Here is a 20,913-nt window from a genome sequence, read left to right as displayed (position 1 = left end):
ACATACATGAATGTGTGTGTACTGTATTTATATGTACATAATAATTACATACCGCACACACTTGTATATTACGCTAAAAATCACTTTTATTTTGTATGCGATTAATCTTTTCCCAGCACTAATTACTATCTCAGAGGTACATAAAGTACATTTTAGTTCCAAATTTATAAATATGTGTATACTTAAATGGTACATATTAAAGTGCACCTATTTTATTGCAAAAAACATAGTTATATTGTGTATTTGGAATAAACAATGTGTTTGCGTGGTTTATGGTTTAAAACACATTATTTTCCGCATACCATAGATTTTTGTAGCCCCAGATATACTGCTTTCCTTAAACGCTCTGATTTTGTACAAAGCTGAAAAGCGCTTTGTCCCTGATTGGCCAGCTACTCTTTACATTGCGATTGGCCTGAATACCTCTGACATCAGCCGGAAATATGACGCTCCTTACCATGTTTGAAAAATTCACTCACAATGCAATGCTAACAGGAGTTAACTTACAGGCTGTGAGTCCAAGCGGGAGAAATTATGATAATGTCGGTCTTGTCCACGTCAACAGGCCCAGGAAGTAAACTGTTGCCTACAATCCGTGTGTTTGTTGTAGTCCAAGAAAAGAGATTTACATTGGAAATGATAACTCATGGTTAAATTTGGCATATGTATCTTGCATATTGTTAACATGTACTAATACCCAAACACACACCAAGGAAATGTAAAATCGAGAATTGGACCATAGTTGCTCTTTAAAGGGATAGTTCGGCCAAAAATGTTATTAAACCCATGATTTACTCACCCCCAAGCTGTCCGAGTTGCATATGTCCATCGTTTTTCAGACAAACACATTTTCGAATATTTTAGAAAATGTTTTAGATCTTTCAGTTGATTAAATGTAATGTTACTGGGTCCACCCATAGTCCACGACCTTCAAGTCCAAAAAAAAGTGCGTCTATTCTTCACAAATTAAATCCAAACGGCTCCAGGATGATAAACAAAGGTCTTCTGAGGGTAATCCGTGCGGTGCTGTTGTAGAAATATCCATATTTAAAACATTATTAACGAAAATAACTACCTTCCGGTAGCGCCGCCATCTTAGACTCCTCTGTATTCAGGAGAGAGTATTAGCGTAGTGTACGCACTTTTCTTAGTGAAGTATGACAAATTCGGAGGGCGGGGGCACAGCAGCAGAGTAGCCTCCGTAGGCTGCGTAAGCTCTCATCTTGAATGAGGACGCGACTAAGATGGTGGCGCTACCGGAAGGTAGTTATTTACGTTAATAAAGTTTTAAATATGGATATTTCTACAACAACACCGCGCGGATTACCCTCAGAAGACCTTTGTTTATCATCCTGGAGCCGTTTGGATTTAATTTGTTTTTGAAAGTGTGCACTTTAAAGTCAACAGAATGTCAAAGGAGAGCATCAAAATTAAGTGATACCAAATGTTGGGGGGGTCAAAAAATGAAAAATATTATAAATTTAAAGAATAGTTCACCTGAAAATTAAAATTCTTTCATCATTTACTCATCCTCATGTTGTTCCAAACCTATCGAAGTTTCTTTCTTTTGTTAAATACAACAGAAGATTTTTTGATTAAAGATGGTAAGCACAGAGTTGATGGTACCCATTGACTTATATAGTACACTCTAAAAAAAATTGGGTTGTTTTTAACCCAGGGCTGGGTAACTATTGGACAGAACACATTTCTGGGTTTAAATGACCCAAATAATGGATTATTTTTACCATACTGTTGGGTTATTGTTAATCATCCATGTTGAAACAAACCAGCAGTTGGGTTAAAACAACCCATTATTTGGGTAATTTTAACCCAGAAATGTGTTCTGTCCAATAGTTACCCAGCCCTGTGTTCAAGAAAAGAAAAAAATCTTATACAGGTTTAAAACAACATGAGGGTGAGTAAAGGATGACTGAATCATTTTTGGTTGAACTGTCCCTTTAAAATATGACAGCATAATTATAAATCAAACTGCATGTTTCTTAGATTTTTTCTCACCTAGTAATCTCACTTTTGTCTCTTCTAGAGTTCCAACTGTGCTCCATGATACCACCATCTGCAAAAACAAGTGATAGTGAAAGATTTTTTTTATTCTTTCAAGACTAAAGTATCTAATAAAAGGTAAATTGACTAAGACCCTCTTTTAGCTCATAATTTTACTTTGGTCTAAACCACTATACTATCCACATTTTTTATTATAGCTTTGTAGTTTTCTGAATGTCAACAGTTGTCTATTTTGTGCCTGTTTTCTTTCTCCTAAAGCCTGGGATACACTGCACGATTTTTGGCTGTTGTTGCGATTTCTGCGGTCGTGGTCTTTATATGTTGTACAGTGAGAGAGGTTCAAAGACGTCAGTTTTCCCGGTCTTGCGACCAAAGATAGCCTACGACAGTGTCAGAAATTCAGCTTGATCAACGCACAGTGTGTTTGCTGGTACGTACCGGTATTTGTTTACCAGTAGCGCTTGCTGATGAGGTTGCACTAACGTGTATCACATGGCCGTCATAGCCTACGATTCAAAAGGTGTCATCATAGTACAGTCTACATACTTGTCATACCCAAGTTTAAAGCTTCATGTGCACAGACAGTGTGATAAGGTATAGGATGGCAAAAATCCTGCAGTGTATTCCAGGCTTTAGGGGTTTAAATCAAACCAAACTCCATTAAGTGTCCTGAGCAATATCATTTTCCTTGGGCTTGTCTGTATGGGCTTGGTACTGCATTGGTAGCTTGATAGAGAGAAAACATAAGATCAGTGAGTTAATAAAATAAATCTGGGTCTACAGGAAGTAGTGCGTGGTAGTGTACACTTCAGTACAGTATTAAGCAGTGTAATTACACTTCTAGTGTCCCCGCTGTATCTCGGTCTGTGTTCTGATTGCCACTCCAATCAGTGAGTGATTAAGTCCTCTGTTCAAAGCTTCAGGTTTGTCTGAGTCACTGGCCCCGCTGTACCCTCTTCTGGGCCCCTCTGATTGGGTTTTAATTTGGCGGTCAGAGGTTGGCATTGGTGCTTTATTAGCTCAGCGACCGGTTGAGTTATGTACAGCCCTGCTTTCTGCTATTGATCTCTGATATACCTGCTACAAGGTCAGTGTGGGAAGACAAGGGAGTGGATTAAACAACAACAAATAATTTGGTATAGGTGCACAATGAGTGTATCTGCGGACGTTAAACTTTTCCAGCACAATTCCTGTTTAATTGCTGTTTGTCTCTTCACTTATGGCATTATGTGTATGTGTCTGTCTTTAGCCTGATGGGAATTTACAGTGTGTGTCTGGAAAGTAGAAGGACAGGGTGAGAGGAATGGGAAAAATACATGTGTCATCTAATACGATGTGTCATACGCACAATGCCAGGGTGTGAGAGTGTGTATGTGTGTCACGTTGAAACCCGAGAGCTGTTGCTCAGTCAGGGTAGAAAGACAGATGATGGACCCTGAGTAAGGTGACAACACATTCCTTCTGTCGTACCTCTTGTTTCCTCACCAGAATGCGCAGATACACTCCACCTGGGCCTTCAAGGTCCCATATTCTCTCTCTTTTTCTGTGTGTATTTCTCTGTACTGTTGATACCCCCCTTAATCTTCCTTCCTCCCACAATCCTCCGCTTCCCTCATATTTCCTCATTTATCCAGACTCATTCATCCCAATTAGCTGCATGTTCGCATTTCTCAGTTTTCTCCTGGGCCGTATCTCCTCTCAATTGGCTTTCTCTCTGCTCGCTTGATTCTTTCCAAAGTGATGCCTCATGTTGTTCACATGGGTTCTTCTCTGCCATCTTCATGTAAGTGATTTTAGTGACTCACCAAACAGTGCTTAGGTAAAAAGTATGTTTAGTATGTTTACTAGATGAAAAGACAACTCATGAGTGAGTTTAAAGCAGTTGCCCGCTTCATAATGTGTAGGCAGTAAGGCATTTCACTTTGGAACAGAGCTTATATTGCAGAAAATTACACAGCCCGATTATTGCAAAGTAATGACTTTTGCTTATGAGTTGTTGTGTTTTAGCAAGCAAAGATTTCGGTCACAGATGGCTTTTCTCACTGCATGAACCATGCACCATTCCAAACATGGGACCCGTATCAAATCCTCATATAAGATGATTGTTCCTGTATTAAGGCTGTATGAGATTTCAAAATATGACCATTTTGAGTGTCTGATCCCATCAAGAGTCTTTTCAAGACCTGGAAGCTTTGTTCATGGTGGTTCATGTATGAAGTTATATACATGAATTGTTTTTCAAGCTGAAATGAGTACGTATTGGTGTTTACTCTAAGCTATGGCTATGTGAGACTAACTGAAGACAAGCATTCTGTCTGTAATATAGAAATAGTCCATTATTTATCTGTCCATTTAGGCTTTTAATTTCTCTTTTGTCCACTAGATGGCAACAATTAAATAAAATGGCTAATACTGTATCTTGGCTCCTACAAGCATAGAATGGATCTCTCTTGTTTTCCATCATATATCTGTCTATCCGTTTCCTTTCTCTGTCCTTCTTTTATTTTAGTTCATCATTGTGTGTTTGTGCGTGTATGTTTGTGTGTGTGTGTGTGCGCGTGCATGCTCTGACAGCCGTACTGAAGGCCTGTCATTAGTGACCTTTCTTCGGCTGTATGAATTTCTCCTCATTCAACTAGCAGGAGGAAGATCTGTTTCTTATCTTGCACCAGAAAAAGACAAGGAAAAGAGAGACCTAGGGGTGGAGTATATACAGAAATTTGATTATGGGCTAAGTAGAGTCTGAAATATACAGTAGTTTAGAGGCAAGCAGTCTGAATCTGAAGCTTATATGAAGTTTAAGATTGTTGCAATTTTTTATTTTACACATCAGATCTGTCAAGGTTTGGCCCGTGACCATGGATGGACCATTTAAGGTGATGCTGTAACTAAACCATCTGGGCCTCAGAAAGCATCTAAAGATCTTCCCCAGGTATTATAGACTATCTCTATATACTTATACAATACAATATTTGTCTTTGTGCCTACACTGTCAAAAATAAAGGTACAAAGCTGTCACTGGGGCAGTACCCTTTAAAAAAGGTCTTAATATGTACCATTTAGGTACTAATATGCACTTTTTGGGTACAAATTTGTACCTTTTTGAAAGGGTACTGTCCCAGTGACAACTTCTGTACCTTTATTTCTGAGAGTGTATGGCCAGCGAGAGTTTGTTGAGATAAGGGCAGCAAGGTCAAAATGGTCCAACCAACCAGGCCTACAGATAGTCTTAAAAGGTAAATACACTTAAACATTTAAATAAATGTATATTTCATTACAGTATGTGGAAGTAAAATAACTTATGTAGGGTAAATTGGGACTAGGGATGGGACGATAACCTGTTTCATGATTTACTACGATAAAATGACCTGACGGTTAGTATTATCGTTTAAATGTAATTATCATTACAACCGTGTTTAATTACCGTGATTTTGAAAACTCGCTGTAAATCCTGTCCAGCCAGAATCAATTTGACGCAGGCGTGCACATACAGCATAGTTTTTTGCACAAGGCGGCACGTAAGGGATAATGTATTGTATTTATTCACTGCAAACTTATTAGACAGATTTTTTTTTTAACCACAGAAATAATTTCAGGGACATGAAATATTAAATTGTGGTTTTCAAAAATAAAACTTGTTCAAATGTTTTCAGTGTGTGTGTTCTTTTTGAACATTTCCATCTCATTTGAACAAAACCATGATAATACTGATAACCGTGATAACTTTGGTCACTATAATCATGATATGAAATTTTCATAGCGTCCCATCCCTAATTGGGACAGTGCTTGACAGTCATCTCAATGTCCAAAAGACTTATTTTCTGAGTGGGCATGAGTAATTACAGAAATGTTACTTTTCATTAGAATAGCGAAAACAAACCATTTCTCATTTACTAACACATCAACCTTCTCAGTATGTGCACAGTCTCTCTGTTATTATACTCAGCCATTTAAAAATCATTTATTTTCCGTTTCCATGACATCACAGCTTTCCTACCTTATCATCAATGTCTTTTCCATTTTGTTATACTCCTATCATTTTCTCCTCATCCTTGCACCCCACATAACTGGAAAGTGACCTATTTAGGTCTTCAATATCTGCAATGTACAGATCTTCCCCTCTATGAATGTATAGGTTAGCTTTTCCATCGAGTTTAGTAACACTTCCGAGTGGGAGGGATTATAGGAGTGTTGTTATATTTGCGCTGCCTACTGCTGTGACATCATACAAGCGAGAGCGTCGTTGTACATTCCCATACATTCATTTATTTCTCAGTCTGCCACAAAATTAAAATTGACCACCACAAATAGATGTTTGCACATTGCGTTTTTCACTACCTTTGTCTCACATGACAGTTTCTGTACAAACACCCGTGGTGTATGTTGGTGCGCTCCGTGGAGCCTCATTTAAGTTGCATTTAAACATATATTGCGGAATATGTTGCCGCCACAAACTGTAAGTCTGGAAAAAAGTGGTATGTTGTTCCTGATTCTCAACTTGTGGGTGTTTTTCATCGCTAAAAGGGAGTTTAGGAACTTGCAGCAAAGCACAGATGACAACAGGTTTACTCGAAACAGCGCAAGCTAGCATGAAGGTAAAGCTAATCTTTTACATTATAGCATTGACGCTGGTAGTCACGATTCTCTCAGACCAACCAGTGTTTTCGCGTCACGTTTTTGGTATCAGCTCGGCTCCTTGGAACCCCAACCCAGGGTGTACTACGTACTTCACCCAGTGGAAAAGCCCCCAAAAGTAAGCCAACCCGACCCAAACCGTGGGGTACTATGCAATGGAAAGCACCATTATTATAAGGAGTGCACTATAGATAGAAACACAGTGCTCTTAAAGTGCAAAGCTGACAGGGTCAAGTTCTCTCTTTGATATTTGCATACATTTGGATTAATTAGGATGTGTGAGTCAGACACAGCTTTTTATATGCAAAATTTAATTCATATTAGGTGCATTTTGCACACTCTTAAAGTGTAAATTGTTTAGTCTCTTAGTCCCACATAAAGCTATTTTCCCAATACAGAACAAAGACAGACATTTATGACTTTGGTTGTTTGGAAACAAATAACTCCAGCACAATTTTGTTATGATAGTTTTACTGTAAAAGTCCACTTTATCATATAACTTCTGTAATCTGTCAGGGGTAATGGGTTGTAAAATACTCATAGGTGGAGGTATTGGCCAAAAAGACTATGAGAGTTTTTTTTTTTTTTAAGATATTTAAATGGTCCATTAAAGAATTATATTTGACAGCCCCACAAATTTAGCTCTACAGTACCAATGAATTCAGCCATGCACATACTTATTCTTTATTGTGGCCACAAGGAATGAATACAGAGCTTGAGACATAAACCCCCTCAATGCTGACACAACCCTAAAGCAGCAAGTGCCCCGTCCCAATGAGTCATCAGACAGGATCTGCTGGCTAGCATAGAAAGAACCACAGCATGTGTTTACATGTCTGATGCGTCTCACTGTCTTATAGTTTTCAGTATTTAACAATATTTCATAATTTCACTATTGCTCCATCAATTTGAGCATGGAGAACAAACTGTTCACAGCTCACCAACATCTTCATCTGAGCAAAATAAAGATGTGTGTGTGTATTTACGCGTGTGTGTGTGTGTGTGTGTTTGTGAGACACTGTTATTACTGATGGATCGGAAGTGAAAATTGTTCAGTTTCCCATCAGCAATGACCTGGGTATCGATCTGCTCTGTCAACACATCACTGCTATACTCTGTTTATTGAGCATACTGTATACACAGACACACACACACATCTCATGTACTAAGCGACATACCGTATCTATATGCTACAGTATAGGGAATGTTGAATGTTTACATTATAAAAAAAACCAATATGCCTTCAACAATAGACCCATGCGGTCATAAACGTTTCTCCCTATGGTCACACACAACCTGTGAATCACTGTATTACAATCACAGGTACATAGTCATGTGAACCATTTCTATTTCTTTATTGTTCCCAGACAGCAAGTAATATTTGTTTCTTACATTAGTGTACTAATTCTCCCCATGTAAAGTGAGCATATAAAGAAAAAAAATACTTTAGCATCAATGTAAGAAAGAATGAACACAAATTATGTGCCAAAATGAAATAATTTCCCCCTAAAAAAGTAAATTTGTTTGTTAGTGCATTACCGCCTAATATATCACAGTGACTTAAAAGAAAAGCCTGAATGCAAACTCTCTGTGCTCTTCAATGTATCTTATTTCTCCTCACTGTACAAATTCTCTCTTTCACACTTTATCTCTGTTTTTACACATCCACTTACATATGCTTATGATTTTCTCTCCTGTATGAAAACAAGATGACAGGTTCATTTAGTGCTGTTAAAGTCAGTTATGTCAGAAGTTTGAAGTTCTTTTTCACACCATGGTCAGAAATTACCCAGTGTATAACCTGCGAAAAACAGCCCTTTATGATTCAAAGAGCCCTAGTTTATGCCATAAATGACACAAAAATGCCATAAATGACACCATAGTGACCTGTAGCAATCAGATTAGTTTAGACATTTTGCGGTACAGTGAATGTTTAAAGGGACACTACACTTTTTTTGAAAATAGGCTCATTTTCCAGCTCCCCTAGAGTTAAACATTAGATTTTTACCTTTTTGGAATCCATTCAGCTGATCTTCATGTCTGGCGGTACCACTTTTAGCATAATTTAGCATAATCCATAGAATCTGATTAGACCATTAGCATTTCGCAAAAAAATTACCAAAAAGCTTTGATATTTTACAGAAAATTAAAAGTTGCGAAGATGCGATCTAGGCAGAAATGGTTAGGACTATACTCTCATTCTGGCGTAATAATCAAAGACTTTGCTACTGTAACATGGCTGCAGGAGGCGCTATGATATTATGCAGCAGCTGAAAATATCCCCGTTAGTAACTTTCAATGGCAGGGAACTATTTTCGGGCAGTGCATAATATCACTACGCCTGCTGCAGCCATGTTACATCCGCAAACTCCTTGATTATTACGCCAGAATGAGAATATAATTCCATATCTGCCTAGAAAATCGCAACTTTTAATTTTCTGTCGGTCTTAGTACACGATGTAACTACAGAAGAGTCAAGTTTTAAATAGAGTCAAGTTATTTTTTTGCACAATGCTAATGGTCTAATCAGATTCTATGGATTGTGCTATGCTAAAAGTGATAGCGCCACACCCAGAGATCAGCTGAATGGATTCCAAAATGGTAAAAATGAAATGTTTAACTCTAAGGGAGCTAGAAAATTTGTATATTTTCAAAAAAAAGTGGAGTGTCCCTTTAACTAATATGATTTGATATGGATACAAAAATAACTCATAGCAATGAATGTGAATATAACTATATCATAAATCTAGTGTCATGAATGATAGACAGCAAAGAGCTGTACGGTTTATTCAAACATTGACATTTCAATTATTGCACACATACAGTACATGTACTTTCCAGCAAAGTAATTATTGTATATCGTGTGCATTATTCATCAATGCTTTTGGATTTGATGTTGATTTTAGAGCTGAAAGCATAATACAACATAATTGTACAGATTATTAGTTGATTATAATGAACTGATGTAATTGAAGTGTTTTACATAAATTGGCTCATACAGCAAGTTTATATGCTTAGAAAATAAAAGTGGAAAAAAATCAATTCCAGTAGGCAAATATTGTAATAGCGTTCATTTTAGATACTTTCTGTATGTGTTAAAATTGTGGTAACAAATTTGTGACCCAGTCTGTGAAAATCCACCTTAAGTCATTTTTTTGTACATAAAATCATCACAAAGATTGTGTGAAATTATAACCTTTATATTTTTAATATTAATTAAAAGATTAAAATTAAAGTGAAATCATTTATTGAATTTAACCTTAAAATGGCGTAGTGATGGATTGTAATATGAGAACAATCATGACCTGACTATTAAGGATGCACGATCTGATCTATTTTTCAATAAATTGGAGGGCAGTTTTGGATTTTATCAGGGTATTAAGTGATCTTGATGATGCAACATCCATCCATCCCAGAATCCATCCAATCCCATCCAGCACCTCGCCGCCAAAAGTTAGGCATAGTTCACTGCACAAGCGAAAGATTTGCTGAGATTCTGCTGGGTCTTAAAACCAGCTTTGTGGCTGGCACTTTTCTTCACTTGGTAGCCTAAATTTATTATTTACAGTAAATTATTTATGGTTGTTTCTATGCTCCTGGTTTTAAGAGTATCTACCACTACAACTAAATACTCTTTCACTTTCACCTACTCTCCTCCTTTTTTTTCCATAGCCCTGTCCCAAACTCACACGATTTCTCCCTTATTTTCTTTCAGAAGTATCTTCTCCTACTTTCTTTCCCTACATCCTCCCTCTGCCTCTTATAAGTCCGCCTCTCTTTATTACAGGCCGCCTGCGTCTTTCACCTTGTCCCCTTGAAAGCTCCGCCTCGTGAATTAGACCCTGGGAGAGACGAAGTGAGTGAGCAACCAAACCGATGGAGGACTGAAAGAGCAGCCAAAATCAGCAAAAGTGATGACAGGTTATTTTTCACCACCCTCCCTTGACAGCGAAATGCTGTTTTCACTTCTCCTCTGACACATGGAAGATTTAATCTAGCCATCTCTGGGCGGCCCTTCCGCTCTCGTAACCAAATGAAAGCCATGATTACACGCGTTAAAGGCGGAGGGGGGGCTGGAGGCCTCGGTTCGAAAAAGGCCAAGGCAGCAGATTCGTCCGGCCCGGCAGGGTGATTCGACGTGCGTGGGTACATGTGTTCAGACGCGTCTGTGTGTAAACCATTACTTTTGATGGTCGTATTTATTGTTATAGAAGGTTATTGTTTCGTGCGCCAGGTGGGAGACATCTCGAGCCATAAAAGTGAATCGCACACGGCGGACGTGCACACTTCTGCTTTAAACAATTATTCGAATGGCCCTCCCTCCTCATCTAAATCTCACCTCATGTTCTTTTGAAAGGGCTTCGACCAATATTACATGCATTGTTTTCTATTTTGCGTTATGTAAAATAAGTCATAATCGGTTTAGAGATTACAACATGTAGATTTTCTCAATGATTATCGCTGTGATGACAAGGACAGTGTACAACTTATTTTGCATGTTTTTTCAAAACTTTCCAAATGATATCCGCATTTACCTTCCTGTGACTGTCCCTTTAAGTCAAGTGAGTCCTGTATCACTGCATGCAATATTTATTCTCTTTCACTGCAAGGCCTTAATGGTTATTTTCCCAGCCAGCTGAGTGCACCATAACTCCAGCACAAAGCAGCAGGGAACTTGAAAATCACAAGGATATTTTATGTTTAGATAAGAAAGTGTCTAAACTAATAACGAATTTATGAATAAAAGCTTTACACGTACACCCGGCACATTGACTATGCCATTTATGTTTGCAAATTCTGATAAATTCTGATCGGTCTGGGTTAGACGGAAAGCACACAGTTTTAATAATTGAACCGTATGTCACATTAGCCGAGACTGACTTTGATAGCAGATTGTTCATTATTGTAAGTGCTATGCTCAGTGCTGAGTTTATGTCACTTTATTAGCTTCGTTGCAGGATACGTACACACCTCTCCTGCTGACACAGAATAAATAGTTTAAAGCGGTGACACCGATGTGTTTGAATGACACATCCACCTCGCCTTTTGTCCTTTCCTGCAGTGGCCTCGTGCCAAACTCTTTTAAAATCATATTATCAAATCGCCTACAGGACAGAAACTATATTTCTGACGAGCCGCCAATAACAGACTAATGTGATTTGGCAAATTGCGTTTAGAACGCTTTACATTCTTGATTGGATTACTCTCAGCAAAAAATTGGTTGCACTCCACTCCTAATCAAGTTAATCATTGCTTTCACCTCAAAATGTGTAAAATGAAAAGGGAACAAGGTTCATTAAATAAACAGTGTGCAAACCGCAAGTTTTAATAGGATTAATATCGAGTTTACATTTCCGAAAAGGAAACCTGTATTAGTAATACCTTGCCTTTCAGTCCTGTTTTAGAATCGGATAACGGTTTAGCTAGGCGGATTAGTTGCAGTCAATTGAATCCTTATTTATTTACCAAAGCACCTCCACGAGAAGCCTGCTTTTTACTTCTTCATTTCAAACAAACAATAACTATGAAATGCTTGGAGTTATGTAAGTTTCATGGGAAAACATGTCATTTGCAAGGTGATAAATATTTTAGCGTGCTAATTACCTTGGTTGTTAACTTCTTCTTTTGAGAACTAAAGTGTTTGCTTGCTAATTGTTCTTTAATGACTACAGATCGGGCAGTTTTGCTCTGCTGGGAGATCTATACTTACCTTTAGTTTCTTTATCGCAACATTTAGACAGACACTCGTCTTGTTATTATTATATACTAGAGGTGTTTTCCTGCATTAGCAGCCAGGCATTGAAAGCCAGCTGGCAGCATGCACACACAGTCATGCTTAACATATCCCTGACACAACTTTTTCTCTTTATGCCTCTATTTAGTGCTTTATTTATAGCACTCTTGCTTCATGATGGAAAGAGATAGCAGAACTTTAAACAACAGCATGATGCAGCGAGACCTGGGAGATGTGGAGTGTGACAGGACATTCCTCAAAGGGATGCTGTCACCAGACAACATCTGTGTCCTGATGCTCCTCTATCTATCTATCTATCTATCTATCTATCTATCTATCTATCTATCTATCTATCTATCTATCTATCTATCTATCTATCTATCTATCTATCTATTTGTCTGTCTATCTATCTATCTATCTAATCGGCTAATATAAGGATAATTCAGCTGAGAACATTCACTGATGCTAACCAATGACAAAATGCAATTATATCGATTATCGTATAAAAAATTAAAAGGTTGGGGAGCAGATCATTTGTGACATCCTAATGACATATGTCATGAGTGTGCTACTGTAGCAATCAAGGTAACACTTTACTATGAGGTTAACATTAGTTAATGTATTAACTAACATTAACTATTATGACAAATACTTCTACAGCATTTATTTATCTTAGTTTATGTTGATTTCAGCATTTACGTCATTTTTAAAATTAAAAGCTGTAACTGTTAGAATTAGTTAATGCACAAAGAACCGACATGAACAATTGTATTTGGAATTAACTAGCATCATCAATATTTAATTAATACTGTTCATGTTAGCCAATTAATTTACTAGTGTTACTATTAACATTTTAGCTACATATTGTCTTTATATGAAATTTAATTTTGATTTTTATGTGAATTAAAGACACTTGACTGTTAAGAAAATGTAGTTTATTTGTACCTATTCTAGTAGTAATACATCCTAACCAACACAACAGCTTTGCTAAGAGAAAACATTGATACAGAAACAAAAAAAATAAAACGATATGTATAAAAATTCAACAGCCTGTGGTTTTGCTGTCTGATCGTGTCTTCCCTGTCTTTGCATCAGGTACAGCACCTCTCCGCCGCAGTCTTGTAGGCGGCTGACCTGACTAAAGCTGGGCCTGCAGCTCATCATCGTTCTTTACAAATTTCCTTTTGATGAAGTAACCAGGTGACTCACTGACTCAAGACCTACTGTATGTGCCTGTTAGAATATACTGGTTTTCATTTCATTTATTTATTTAAGGACAGTGCACACTAATAAACATGGTGAGATACCATGTAGTCTCTTTTGCACAGAAGTGTAGTTTTGTGGAAAGAATTTAATGATCAAAACTAACAATGACTAGCCCTCCAATATTTATTCGGTGACTTATGAAAACATATCACACACACAAAAACACAAAAGTTCAAACCAAATCAATGCCCTTCTTTCGTGCAATCATAACAGCAAGTGTCCATAGATTTGTTTAAACAGAGATGTCTATATGATGAAATAGTATTTTTTTCCATTTGCAACCCTAAGATTTGATGATACTAATTTTAACTGAACCCTCCCCCCACCCCAATCTAAATACTTAACCTTCTTCTTAAAGTGGCTTTCATTATTTTAATCGGCGCTTTAGCTCAACTCACACAGTCTCCTAAATGCTTTGTTGTCTCTGCCGCTGTTTCTTTCAAATGTCAAGCTCGTCCTTTGTTCTCGTTTAGCTCACCATGTCTCTTTTCCTCTTAAAACCTGCTCAGTGATCTCATTTATTAAATGTCATGTAGGAACTGCGCTGGCGCAGAATGAGTGCTGTCAGAAAAATGCGATTCGCGCAGGCCCTCCGTAGGCAAAGATGCGCTTAAGACGCGGCCTCAGACGCCACTTCCATCACCATGTTTAAACTCTGCACAAATTATTTTGAGTAGCGGTACATGCTGCTTAAATGTTGGCATAAATTGCCATGGGACTTAGGGTTCCCTGCGTATTTACAATATCGGTTTCCAAACAGAAAATGTGGTGTATAGATTGGAGTGAGTTTAGTGTCAATATATTACAGTCGGCTGAAACTGTAATATGATATTGATTATGATATCGATTGAATTAACTAGACCAGCTCCATTAATGTCCTCTCTGTTTAAAGTCGACTTATCCGTTTGTGGAAGCCGTGCGTATCAAGCGTGCGTAATGCTGTTGAAAAAAATGTCCCATTTTTTCCGCAATAAGATGTCCAATAGTGAGCACAGCAACTTTGTTAACTTCTCCCACAAGGAATAGATGAAGACAACCTCGCCTGTCTTATCGCGCGCTCACAATCCATTAATCGTGAATAAGATTTAAGGAGAATAAATTGCGTCCTTGTGTCCGGTGGAACGATGACAAAACGCGCCCCTATTTTCATCAGGATCGGGGTGTCATCCCCTTCTGTCTGCTAGTGGTCGGCGGGTCCACCTGTACGATACTTCTTTTGAGGGGTGGGACCCCATCAGTAATGTCACTAGAAGAGGCGGTCCGTGCGCTAGGTTTGGAAACGGATTGGAAAAGTAAAGACGGTCTCCTGCGCTGATTGGGGGTCCAGAGGGGAGAACGAGGAGGGCGGGGGGATTGCGCTCACGAGCCTTTGTGTTTCACTTCTAATATCTCACATATCAATAATTGAGCGCGCGAGCAGACGGGACCCCACGCGCTATGTGTTCTACTGCGCGCGGACTCGGCAAGGGCCTCTATCCGCTTTCAATCGGCTGTTCCACTACGGACTGATAGGAGAAAACTGGAAGTACTGGTAAAAAATTTCTATGACAGTTCAGAGTCGGTGAAGAAAAAAGAAACTGCTGTAGTATTGACTTGAACAGTTGGGAAGGACTTCATTTGACAGTGAGGAGAGGTTTGGAGCGGTGTTGGTTTCCCGTGCACGGCAGGGATTTGAGCGCAAAACGGTTTGTATCTTTGTTAGAAGACTGCTGTTAGGTGCAGAGTGAAGTTGGCATGATGTTGACGTTGGTTCTAGGCGCAATGTGGTTAGTATGCCATGCGTACGCACAGAACGAGACGGAACCAATCGTGCTGGAGGGAAAATGCTTGGTCGTGTGCGACTCAAATCCCACCTCGGACCCGACTGGGACGGCTCTTGGGATATCGGTGCGTTCGGGGAGCGCCAAAGTGGCTTTTTCAGCAGTGAGGAACACGAACCACGAACCGTCTGAGATGAGCAATCGAACAATGGTGATCTACTTTGATCAGGTAAATGCCTCAAGCAGTTTCTTTTGTCTAGTGTTACTTTTTGTCTTTAGTCGGTTGTGTATTACGGGCGCCTTTTTGTGTCCTGTAAATTAATCGTGGCTAAAATAGGCTACAACCTGGATACCAAAATCAAAGAAATAGATGATGTGTAGTCTATTGGGAAATTTCTTCCCACTTCCACGTCTGAAAGGTCAATTACAGGCTAATGGCTTTCAATTACATCTAATAGCTTTGAACTTCAATTTTTAGTGTCGTAAAACTATCCACCACTGTTGGAATGACGAAATTATTTAAACGGGTTTCTGCTAACCAGCAAGTTTCCTGTTCTTGTGTTCAATCAAAATTTTAAGGTGTAGCCAAAAGTTAGGAGACACGTCGATGAAAATGTTTATTAACGCTTGTCTGATTCCGTTTGAATCCTCCCTCAGGTACTTGTGAACGTTGGTAGAAGTTTCGATGAGGAAAGGAGCCATTTCTTCGCCCCGCGCAAAGGGATATACAGTTTTAATTTCCACGTAGTGAAAGTGTATAACCGTCAAACGATCCAGGTAAGTCATTTTTGCCATCTCTTATCGCTTACCTGTCCTACTTTTCTTGTGTGCCGTTCTCTTAAGTATTCTGTGGTGCGAGCGTGTGCCCGAAGGAGAGTAAAGTGTATGCGCGAGAGCGTTATTAATTCACACAGCAAGACAAACACACATAGACTGATTTTTGAGTTAACATCAATAGTCTTTTAGATGTGATATCTTTAGCTGTCTAAACTGGGGATGATGACTTTATTTTCCTAGTTAGCATGAGATTAATAATCAACCAAAAGCTGTTGTGTCGACCGCCTGTCGCGTGTTCAGGACCATGGACAGAGAAAGCGCGTGACGGATTCGCCTCATGAAAAAATAATAAACCACTCTGCTCTTTATGGCACAAACACGACATCTTCGATGTTAATTTAAAATGCTGTGACATATTTATTTACACTGAACTGTTAAAATTAAGTTTATTCCTCACTCGAATGCTTTCGATGCAGGATTTAAAACGGGCGTAAATAGGTTGGTTATGACTTATACTAATTTAGGCGCAGAGTTGGCTTAATACTTGTCTCCCAGATGATTCAGAATTACATCCATTTATTCCTCTCTTATCGGAGATAGGATTAGAAGTCAACAAAATTATAAAATTATCAAAGTCAAAACTAAATGAAGACAACGAGTTGTGAACACCGAAACAGACAAACACAAAATTGTACAAACATTTGATAAGATAATACACCAGCTGCGTAAATCTCAAGATAATCCCAATTAGGACAAATAAAGGTCTCAAGACAAAGAAAATACATTCACAGGCTCGCGCTAGGGTGCCTTTTTCGTTTAGTTAAATTATTAATTAAATATTATTTGTTTGTACACACTTTTTGTGTACTTTATGCTTTTATTTAGCTGTAGGCCTATATCTTATATTTTACATGAGATACCATGTATTACAAGGGAACTTAAATTGACTGAGGGGTAACAAGGAACATTTATGGGATATATTGCAAGTGTAAAAGGCCAGACATGAAAACACAGTGTTATCAAATTTACTTTTAAAATAAAGTATTTGCTATTATAATTATTTATTCATAAAATGCATTCTTTCACACATATTTTCCTGTACAGATCTCCATTATAACCGTATTCCTAATTTTATTATACACCTTAATTTCAGTCAACTTTATGTACAACGTTTAAGTGAGTGCTTAGGTTGTGCTCTACCCCTTACATTTAGGCAGAGTTACATGATGATGTATTTTTCTACATTTTTTTTTTTTGCAAACCCCGCACTTGGTCCCTTAACGAAACAAATTTCACACTGTTGTGCTCAAGAGATGAGCAGGCCTCTCTATTACCATGCAGAGCACAGGTTACTCTGCAACTCGCATATGCAATTATTTAAATAGTGTGAATAGTCAAGCGGTCCATAGTCTCTCGTAGTATCTCATTAAATTCTTTGGAATAAGTGTAAATGAGGAGCTCAGATGCAAAAGCCGCTAAATGCCACTTCCGTCAAAAAATTAGATAATGATATTGCTCTCAGCACATATTATACGTCTTCATCAAATATTTTCGCTTCAAATCCGCTTTATACCAGCCTCAGGCCATGTAGAATCCCCATTTGTTGGCAGAATCCATTAAGAGTAAAATATGCTCATTTACAAGAGAACATGTCAGACGCACTTAGAGGGTTTTGCATCTAAACTGTCCAAATATTGCTCTTGTCTATTGTAATTACAGTTCCCTAAACATCTACATTCCCGAAATCAATCTTACGCAGTGTCATGGCCACTTCAACACTAAGGAAAAATCCATATGACATCATGGTATATGATTGTAAAAAACTTCCTTTTTAAATTCCGCTCTGGTTCAGGTGTCTGCTAGTCTCAGAATCTAATATCACAATCTTTAGTTAGAAATGTGTGGTTGAATTTCTTCATTTTATGTTCAGATTTTATCCTTAAACTCCGAAACATAATCTTGTTAACACCTATTGCGAAAATTAGGTATAGTACTATGTCAGCGGAAGTTTGTCTAGAACCAAATTAATTAAAATCTCTTATTAAAAAACGTAACAGACATGCAGTTGAATACTGATGCAGATATAAACGTTTTCATATTTTCAGGACCACAATTCTCTTTGAACCCACAGATGTGACAGAGGGAAATTAAGAAAATTACTAAAATAATGATGACCCTGTGAATAGACATGACAAAGGAGAGCCAAACAATTAGTCATTCCTCGTTTCCAATGTTAACCATTATGCATGACTGAGATAGACAATGCGATGAGCATAAGGAGCTGGGAGAGAGCAAAAAAAGGGGTGGTCCTCCATCACTCCACTGCGTCATTTGGACAGGAAGCTATCTGTTGGTTCCGCTAAATGGAGCATTAAATTGTGTGTTGAGTCAGTTATGAACCGTTTACATTGTTTCTCTGCCTAATATTTGGACTTTTTAGTGTTAGTCATATAGAGCCATGTCAAATTCATACACTAGTTTTGTTTAAATGCACTACATGTAGCTGAAGAATCGCTTTTTTGTAATGGAATGACAATACCAAGGCCTTAAAGCCTTGAATTTGGTACCTCAGGGGTAATAAATAATGCACCTTTTGACCGCCTTAGTAAGGACTAGAACCATTTTTGAGTTTTTCTGACATTCTGTATTATCAAATGCATTGCTGACTGAGGTTACACAACGTTGAGCATTTTAAGTGCAGTGTGTGTTTTACTTATATATGTAAAGTATATGCATGGGTATTTGCATATTAATAGTGATTTGTATCTGATGGCCACGCATCGCATTCAGAGGTGTCTTTCCAATAACCACAGCTCGTTTCTCTCTGAAAGTTTTTCAGAGTTTCAAATGTCACTTTTACTCTTCCTCTAGTTTAGTCTGAAATTGGCTGGTACAGAAAAATAGACACAAATAAACCAATGTGCCATTTCCCCTGGCAAAGGCCTGTAAACGCTTTGATCAAGTTTAAGGATTTTGTGCCTACTCCATTGTCAAGGGGCTTGTGAGCATGCACAAGAAAAGGGAACAAACATTGCATGTAGTATTGCTGGTTAGAAATTTAAAATAGGCTCCCTTTAAAATATCGTCTCCCACTGTCCCTTTGGGCTTTTAAGTACATGTTGTTTTATTCAACCAAGCATTACCTGAGCGTTATGGCTGCTTAGCTCATCTGGGGTTTTCTTCATAGTTGAATTATTTTGTAAAATTCAGTTCCTTAAAGCAAAATCATAAAATGACACACTTGTGTGTGTTTGTGTGCCTTAATGGAAACACTCTCTCTAATCCAATTGCTTCCACTTTACAGGTAAGCCTGATGCACAATGGCTGGCCAGTAATCTCTGCCTTTGCCGGGGATCAGGACGTCACGCGTGAAGCAGCCAGTAACGGTGTCCTGATTCAAATGGAGAAAGGCGACCGCGCCTACCTCAAGCTGGAGCGGGGCAACCTGATGGGTGGCTGGAAGTACTCCACATTTTCTGGCTTCCTGGTCTTCCCTCTGTAGAGGAGGAGCACGCCAAGGAAGGACTATTGCTCTTTAGCTCGCCGGCTTGTGGGAGATAGGAAGGATATGAGGGTGGCTGAAAGATAGATTGATAGCGAGAATGTAAAGAAAAAATATAGAAAGAGAAAATTTTCGTCGCACTCACTTCGCTCTGCTGCTTGACTACAGCTCTGGACAGCCAAAACTTTTTTATTATCCTTATTATAAACGATAATTAAAATGATCTGGAAAGAAAACCTACAGAGGACCGTAGCCCTTACCCCCTAGTTCATCCCATCACTACCCACCCTCTGCTTTAAGGATTGTCCTTCTGCAGCCCAGACCACCATTTCGCACAGATATCATCTCTGTATATTCTCGCCATGTATGCGTACTGTGAGTGTCAAATGCCATCGTCATTCTTCTCAGTACCAAGTCCAGTCGCCTTTCTTTGGCCTGCTCTAGTGCTCCGCTCGCTCACCCTTTCTTTCCTCGGAGTGGGCGTCTTTGCTCTGTCGTGACTGATGGATGTCTGGATCCCCACAAAAAGACTGCATACTGGATATATACATATATAAATACATTGAAAATCTTAAAGTTTCTATATGATTATGATATACTCAATGCCTAAATGAATCTGGTCAACTCTCTGTATTTCTGTATTTCAGTGTAGTGATCGTGTGTGGATTATCAGGCTGCTGTCCAACTACCAATGCTTCTTGTTTTTGTTTCGGTCAAAACGTGGCTAAGATGATACTATATCAGAAATACTATAAAGTACAAAGTTTTATTATCATTGATTGTAAGATATGTGTGAATATTTAGCAAACAAAATCCTCCCTTTTAATCAGTTACATTACCTATTGTTTTTTCTTTGGTTCAATAAAAATTAAATGGTACTTTTTATTTTTCTTAATCTGATTCTGTGCTTTGAGATTTAAAATTGTGGCCTACAGAGTTAAATCATCTCACTTAAATGACTTTGACAAATCTGTACGTGTATGTGTGTGTTACACAGAGAAACAATGACATACTTGGTGTTTGCTTGACTGGCCTCTCCCTCTCTCTCTCCCTCTCTCCCTCTCTCTCTCTCTCTCTCTCTCTCTCTCTCTGTCTCTCTCTACCGGGTGATTGGAGCCTCTCGCTGCTGCACTCAAGACTCTAATGAGCTCCTGGGGGGAAATTAGCGCTTGCATAATAAGCAAACCCCACTGTTTACACAAAAATCATGTTGCGTA

The 20,913-nt window shown here is 38.4% G+C and overlaps 1 protein-coding gene and 1 long non-coding RNA gene across 2 annotated transcripts; both read left to right on the top strand.

Annotated features, from left to right (window-relative positions):
• Window positions 1–2,079: 2,079 nt before the first annotated feature.
• LOC135773619 (uncharacterized) lies at window positions 2,080–13,395 on the top strand. Its single transcript, XR_010543558.2, has 3 exons — window positions 2,080–2,139; window positions 4,856–4,954; window positions 10,445–13,395. It is a non-coding gene; the product is annotated as an uncharacterized lncRNA (long non-coding RNA).
• A 1,606-nt stretch (window positions 13,396–15,001) lies between these two features.
• cbln1 (cerebellin 1 precursor) lies at window positions 15,002–20,579 on the top strand. The gene is made up of 3 exons (XM_065283294.2): window positions 15,002–15,646; window positions 16,075–16,194; window positions 19,499–20,579. Exons 1-3 carry the CDS (start codon window positions 15,392–15,394, stop codon window positions 19,694–19,696), a joined length of 573 nt encoding a protein of 190 aa, XP_065139366.1. The 5' UTR covers window positions 15,002–15,391; the 3' UTR covers window positions 19,697–20,579.
• Window positions 20,580–20,913: the final 334 nt, after the last annotated feature.

The sequence above is a fragment of the Paramisgurnus dabryanus genome, chromosome 9, assembly GCF_030506205.2.
Source record: "Paramisgurnus dabryanus chromosome 9, PD_genome_1.1, whole genome shotgun sequence".
NCBI classification, from domain to species: Eukaryota; Metazoa; Chordata; class Actinopteri; order Cypriniformes; family Cobitidae; genus Paramisgurnus; species Paramisgurnus dabryanus.
The sequence above is the reverse complement of the archived record's forward strand: the minus strand, read 5'-3'. Positions and strand labels throughout refer to the sequence as shown.

Bases quoted from the DNA above. Each gene is read 5' to 3' on its own strand.
- cbln1 (XM_065283294.2), top strand. From the start codon at position 15,392: ATGATGTTGACGTTGGTTCTAGGCGCAATGTGGTTAGTATGCCATGCG. The intron at 15,647-16,074 runs GTAAATGCCTCA...ATCCTCCCTCAG, and splicing joins TGGTGATCTACTTTGATCAG to GTACTTGTGAACGTTGGTAG. The intron at 16,195-19,498 runs GTAAGTCATTTT...TCCACTTTACAG, and splicing joins ATAACCGTCAAACGATCCAG to GTAAGCCTGATGCACAATGG.